The 6,446-nt window shown below is 34.6% G+C and overlaps 1 protein-coding gene across 1 annotated transcript; it reads right to left on the minus strand.

The window, feature by feature from the left end:
- Nucleotides 1-4,713: 4,713 nt before the first annotated feature.
- LOC136388857 (olfactory receptor 51F2-like) lies at nt 4,714-5,664 on the minus strand. Its single transcript, XM_066360665.1, has one exon. It carries the CDS (start codon nt 5,662-5,664, stop codon nt 4,714-4,716), a length of 951 nt encoding a protein of 316 aa, XP_066216762.1.
- Between the last annotated feature and the right edge of the window lie 782 nt (nt 5,665-6,446).

The raw sequence follows: 6,446 nt of genomic DNA on the forward strand, positions 1-6,446 counted from the left end.
CTTTTATGTTTAAAACACTCAACAAAATGGGTATAAAAGAAAAATATCTCGACATAATAAAGGCCATTTTTGACAAACCATCAGCTAACATCATACTAAATGGTAAAAAACTGAAAACTTTTCCTCTAAAATCAGGAACACGGCAAAGTTGCCCACTCTCTCCACTCTTATTCAACGTAGTGCTGGAAGTTCTAGCCATAGCAATCAGAAGAGAAAGAAATAAAAGGCATCCATATTGGGAAAGAAGAAGTAAAGGTTTCACTTTTTGCAGATGATATGATCCTGTATATAGAAAACCCCAAAGACTCCACAGAAAGACTATTAGAAATAATAAACCAGTACAGTAAGGTTGCAGGATACAAAATTAATATACAGAAGTTTATTGTTTTTTTATATGCCAACAATGAAACCTCAGAAAAAGAACTCAGAAAAATAATCCCTTTTACAGTTGCAACAACAACAAAATATCTAAGAATTTACATAACAAAGAATGTAAAGGACCTATATATTGAAAACTAAAAAACATTATTAAAGGAAATTAAAAAAGACACAATAAAATGGAAAAATATTCCTTGTTTGTGGATAGGATGAATAAATATAGTTAAAATGGCCATATTGACCTGTGGTGGCGCAGTGGATAAAGCGTCGACCTGGAAATGCTGAGGTCACTGGTTCGAAACCCTGGGCTTGCCTGGTCAAGGCACATATGGGAGCTGATGCTTCCTGCTCCTCCCCCCTTCTCTCTCTGTCTCTCTCCTCTCTCTCTCTCTCTCCCTCTTTCTCTCCTTTCTAAAATGAATAAATTTTAAAAAATGGCCATATTACCCAAAGCAATATACAAATATAAAGCAATTCCCATCAAAATACCAATATCATTTTTTAAAGAAATGGAACAAAAAATTACAAGTTTATATGGAACCATAAAAAAAAAAACCTCAAATAACCAAAGTAATCTTAAGAAAAAAATATGAAGCTGGAGCCATTACAAGTCCTGACTTCAAACTATACTACAAAGACACGATAATCAAAACAGCATGGTACTGGCAAAAAAAAAAAAAAAATAGACACACAAACCAATGGAACAAAATAGAGAGCCCAGAAGTTAAACCACATCTATATAGTCAAATCATCACTGATAAAGGAGCCAAAAACACACAATGGAAAAAAGAAAGCCTCTTTAATAAACGGTGCTGGGAAAATTGGAAAGCCACATGTAAAGAAATGAAACTTGATTAAAGTTTATCTCCTTGCACAAAAATTAATTCAAAATGGATCAAAGACCTAAATATAAGATCTGAAACAAAAAATTACATAGAAGGATTCATAGGTACTAAACTCATGGACCTTGGCTATAGAGAACATTTTATGAATTTGACCCTGAAGGCAAGAGAAGTGAAGGCAAATATAAGTGAATGGGACCATATCAAACTAAGAAGCTTCTGCACAGCAAAAGAAACTGCCAACAAAACAAAGACAAGCAACTAAATGGGAGATGATATTTTTAAACAACAGCTCAGATAAGGGGCTAATATCCAAACATATAAAGAACTCACAAAACTCAGCAACAAATAAAAAATCCAATAAAAAAATGGGAAAAGGACATGAACAGACACTTCTCCCAAGAAGAAATACAAATGTCCAACAGATATATGAAAAGATGCTCATCTTTACTAGCTATTCAAGAAATGCAAATAAATACTGCAATGAGATACCACTTCACTCCTGTGACATTAGCTATTATCAACAAGACATGTAATAACAAGTGCTGGAGAGGCTGTGGAGAAAAAGGAACCCTCATTCACTGTTGGTGGGAATGTAAACTAGTACAACCATTATGGAAGAAAGTATGGTGGTTTCTCAAAAAATTAAGAATAGAATTACCATATGACCCCGCAATCCTTCTACTGGGTACATACCCCTCAAACTCGAAAACACTGGTACATAAAGACACATGTACCCCCATGTTCATTGTAGCATTGTTCACAGTAGCCAAGACATGGAAACAGCTGAAATATCCTCAAATAGAGGATTAGATAAAGAAGGTGTGGTACATATACACAATGGAATACTCTTCAGCCATAAGAAATGATGGCATAGTACCATTTACAACAACATGGATGGCCCTTGATAACATTAGACTGAGTGAAATAAATAAATCAGAAAAAGCTAAGAACTGTATGATTCCATACATAGGTGGGACACAAATTGAGACTCATGGACATAGATAAAAGAACAGTGGTTACCAGGAGGAAGGGAAGGGTGGAGAGGAAGGGGGATGGGGAAGGGGAGGGGTTTAAAGAGAAACAAAATATAGGGTGACAGAAGATGATTTGACTTTGGGTGTAGGGTATACAGCATAATCGATTGTCTACATAATGCGAAGATGTTTTCTCTAAATCTATGTACTCTGGTTGACCAATGTCACCATGTTAAATTTAATTGTCTAAATAAATTTTAAAAAATATAATAATACAATAATGAATAAATACCAATACAAGAATAAAAAATTTTGGAAATTCACAAATATTTGAAAATTAAACAGTGCACTCATAAGTAATCATGGTCAAAATAAGAAATAATTTGAGATGAATGAAAGTGCTATGTGAAACAAGACTACTTAAAAGAAAATTTATAGCCTATATTTTTAAAAAATATATCTAAAATCAATTACCTAAACTTCCACTTTAAGATCCTGGGGGGTAGGGGGTAAGAGAAAGAGCAAACTAAACTTAAGCAAAAGGAAAAAATTAATGATTATATCAGTGGAAATAAATGAAATAGAAAATAAAAAAATAATAGATAAGATCAACTAAACCAAAGTTGGTTCTTTGATGACAATGAATTAGTAATATCAAAACTTCCAAAAAAGAAACACCTAGGTCTAGATGGTTGGATTCACCAGGTCTAGATGGATGGATTAACTAAACACTTTAAAAAAATAGTATCAACTTTTTATAAACTCTTCCAAAGAAGAGAAGAGAATGCACACCAACTCCTCCTAATGAAGCCATTTTACCCTGATGTCAAAATCAGACAAAGATATCACAGGAGAGAATATTAAAAACTAAATATATATATTGTGAATATAGATGCAATTCTACTCAATAAAATACTAGCTAACAAAACCCAGCAACATATAAAAAGAATTATACATTAAGTGGAATTCATCTCAGAAATGCAAGGTTGATTTAACATTGCAAAAAACAATAGAATAAAGGACAAAAATGACATGATCATCTCAATAGATGAAGAGATGCAGAAAAAGCTTTGGACAAAATTCAACATCCATTTATAATAAAAACATTCAAAAATTAGTAAGAAAAAGAAATTTTCTCAACTGATTATAGATGTCTATGAAAAATCTACAACTAACATTATACTAAATGATCAAAACTGAATGCTTTACCCTACTATGATGAACAAAACAAGGGTTCCCTTTCATCAATTTATTCAATGTTATATATATTTTAGCCAGGTTATTTAGAAAAGGCAATGAAATAAAACTTATTCAGATTGTAAAGGTAGAAGTATAATTAGATCTACCTATTTTGCATGTTTTCTGATTTTTTTGTATATAACATTTCACTGTAAGAAATGTACTAAAAGTCATTAAAACTGATAAATGACCATCAAATTTGTATAACAGCAATATATAAAAAATCAACTATATTTCTATATACTAACAAGGAACTATTCAAAACTGAAATTAAGAAAAAATTTTATTTACCATGACATCATAAAGAGTTAAAATAGTTGGCAATAAATTCAGTCTAGAAGGTGCAAGACTTTCACACTGAGAACAATGTAAACAAAAAAACCACTGCTTCAAAGAAATGAAAGCAGTCTTAAATAAATGGAAAGATATGCCATGTTTATGGATTTGAAGACAACAATGTTAACACAGGTATACTCCAAAATAGATTCATAAATGTAACAAAATCCTTAACCAAAATTTGTTTGTTTCTTTGCATAAATTGACAGCTGGTCCCAAAATACATATGAATTTTAAGACACCTAGAATAAACAAAATCATCTTTTAAAAAAAGTTGAAGGATTCACACTTAACAATTTCAAATTTTACTACAAAGCTACAGTCATCAAGACAGTGTGACACTGCATAGGATAGCTACAAAGCTCAACAGATAGAATTGAGAGTACAAAAATAATTCCTCACACTTGTTAATTGATATTTGACACAGATGCCAAGACATGTCAATGAGGAATCAAAAGTGTTTTTAATAAAGGGTGCTGCTACCCAAGTGTTTATTAAGTAAAAAATAGCTCTATACAACATGATACATTCATACAATGGAATATTATTCACCAATGAAAACGGTGATGTATTTACACTTACCATAAAATAGAAGCACTTTGAAAAAATTATGCTCATTGAAAAATAAACCAGTAACAAAAAAATCACATATTATGTGAGTCAATTTACATACTATGTGCAAAATAGGCAAATTTGTGGAGACAGAAAGTAGATTAATAGCTGCCTAAGGCTGGGTGGGATAGAAGGTAATGAAATATGACAACTTATGGGTACAGACACCCTGCATGTGGGGTTCTGTCTCTCTATTTCCCCTCTTCTCACTTAAAAGAAAAGTTAAAGTGATCTTTTGGTATGCTTCTAACCCAAGCAAGAAACAACATTTTAACTGCTAAAAGTGGCAATTTATGCAATGACCAGAAATATAAATTTTAAAAACACATTTAGTTCTTGGCTGCACTGGGATGGAGAACTCTCAACACAGCCCTGCGTATCTGTTTGGTCTTCACACTGTAGATGATGGGGTTCATCACAGGGGGGATCAGCAAGTAGGCATTGGCAATCAGAGTATGGGCATAGGGTGGGGCCCGTTCCCCAAATCTGTGGACAAAGGACAGACTGATCAGTGGGATATAGAATACAGCCACAGCCCCAATATGGGATATACATGTGCCAAAGGCTTTCTTCCTCTCTCCTGGGGATGCAATGCTAAGGACAGTCTTAATGATCAAAACATAAGAAAAGATGATACAGATTGAGTCTACCCCTGCAGTGGTGATCAGGGCAGTCAACCCAACTCCACTATTAATCCTGGTGTCTGTGCAGGAAAGCTTCATCACATCCGGGTGGAAGCAATAGGAGTGATGGAGAACATGGCTGCGGCAGTAGGACAGTCTTTTAAGAAGGGCTACCATTGGAGTCAATATTAGTGTCCCTCTGGTGATGATAGTTACTCCAATCTGTGCTATTTTACGATCAGTTAAGATAGAGCCATATCTAAGAGGATTAGAAATGGCCACAAAACGATCAAAAGCCATGGCCAAGAGCACTGAGGATTCCATGACAGTGAAAAGCTGAATGAAAAACATCTGTGACAAGCAGGCATTAAAGCTGATCTTCCTGGCATTGAACCAGAATATACCCAACATGGTGACTAGAGTAGATATGGACAAGCCGAGGTCAGTGGTGGACAGCATGGAGAGAAAGTAATACATGGGTTTGTGGAGGCTGGGCTGAGTGACAATGGCAAAGAGAATCAGGCTATTTCCTGAGAGGGCAGTTATATAGAGAAAGAAGAAAGGAATGGAGATCCAGACGTGGAAGGCTTCCAGCTCAGGGACACCAGTTAGTAGAAAAATGATGGAAGAGGATGTGGTATTCTGGAAAGTTGACATGTTGAACTCAAACTGCCAAATCTTAATCTGAGTATCCTGCAATGATAAATTATATTTCTTTAGAATGTAATCAACTTGAAATCAATTCTTTCACATTTATAGAAGATATCTATACTATATATAAAACCTATAAAAAGTGGTTACAAAAAACTAAGACCACATTTTTTTTTTAAATAAATTTTTATTAATGGTAATGGGATGACATTAATAAATCAGGGTACATATACTCAAAGAAAACATGTCTAGGTTACCTTGTCATTAAATTATGTTGCATACCCCTCGCCCAAAGTCAGATTGTCCTTCGCCACCCTCTATCTAGTTCTCTGTGCCCCTCCCCCTCCCCCTAACTCTCCCCCTGTCCTCCCTCCCCCCACCCCTGGTAACCACCACACACTTGTCCATGTCTCAGTCTCATTTTTATGTTCCACCAATGTATGGAATCATGTAGTTCTTGTTTTTTTCTGATTTACTTATTTCACTCCATATAATGTTATCAAGATCCCACCATTTTGCTGTAAATGATCTGATGTCATCATTTCTTATGGCTGAGTAGTATTCCATAGTGTATATGTGCCACATCTTCTTTATCCAGTCTTCTATTGAAGGGCTTTTTGGTTGTCTCCATGTCTTGGCCACTGTGAACAGTGCTGCAATGAACATGGGGCTACATGTGTCTTCACGTATCAATGTTTCTGAGGTTTTGGGGTATATACCCAGTAGAGGGATTGCTGGGTCATAAGGTAGTTCTATTTGCAGTTTTTTGAGGAACCACCATACTTTCC

This window comes from Saccopteryx leptura, chromosome 1, assembly GCF_036850995.1.
Source record: "Saccopteryx leptura isolate mSacLep1 chromosome 1, mSacLep1_pri_phased_curated, whole genome shotgun sequence".
NCBI classification, from domain to species: domain Eukaryota; kingdom Metazoa; phylum Chordata; class Mammalia; order Chiroptera; family Emballonuridae; genus Saccopteryx; species Saccopteryx leptura.